The 605-nt window shown below is 40.5% G+C and overlaps 1 protein-coding gene across 1 annotated transcript in view; it reads left to right on the plus strand.

Annotated features, from left to right (window-relative positions):
* ALLC (allantoicase) overlaps window positions 1–605 on the plus strand; it is a 38,363-nt gene that overhangs the window by 35,911 nt on the left and 1,847 nt on the right. The window contains exon 11 of the mRNA XM_007957894.1: window positions 418–594. Coding sequence (XP_007956085.1) covers window positions 418–594 — 177 coding nt within the window. The remainder of the gene's footprint in view (window positions 1–417; window positions 595–605) is intronic.

Below are 605 nucleotides of genomic sequence, written 5' to 3' on the forward strand. Positions count from 1 at the left end.
CATACATGAAGCATGCTGTAAATTGTTACAGAAATGTCTTCTTTGAATAAATAAGAGGGGAGTGATCATTTGCAGGTCCGGAAGGTAAGTTCTCTCCAACTTAATGATACCTCTGGGAGGTATCAAGATACCCTCTTCTTTTTCTTATCAGTTTGTTCAATAAATTAATTATTAAAAACTACAAATATCACAGGAATCTGAGTATTCTGAATTATTTGGGCATCCTTTTCCTACTAGAAGATCATTATGGTAAACCAACTTAATTAACAGCTTTTATTTTTAGAACTCTTTAACTTAAACCCACTCTGATGGGTCATTGTGTGTGTAGGCTTATTTATAGGCATTGTGTAAGTAAGTCCATTTGGGTCATGAACATGATGCTCTAACAAAGGACCTCTGTATCTGCCTTTCTTTCAGCTATGCCCAAACGAGAATCACCTGTTTGACAGTCTAACTTTGGAGCTCCAAGATGTCATCACTCATGCAAGGCTGACCATCGCCCCTGATGGGGGTGTAAGCCGTCTCCGGCTCAAGGGCTTCCCAAGCTCCATCTGCCTTCTACGGCCACGGGAAAAGTCCGTGATGAGATTCTCAGTTAAACCAGG

Source organism: Orycteropus afer, unplaced genomic scaffold (assembly GCF_000298275.1).
Source record: "Orycteropus afer afer isolate SDZICR_OR568_19922 unplaced genomic scaffold, OryAfe1.0 scaffold00821, whole genome shotgun sequence".
Classification (NCBI taxonomy): Eukaryota; Metazoa; Chordata; class Mammalia; order Tubulidentata; family Orycteropodidae; genus Orycteropus; species Orycteropus afer.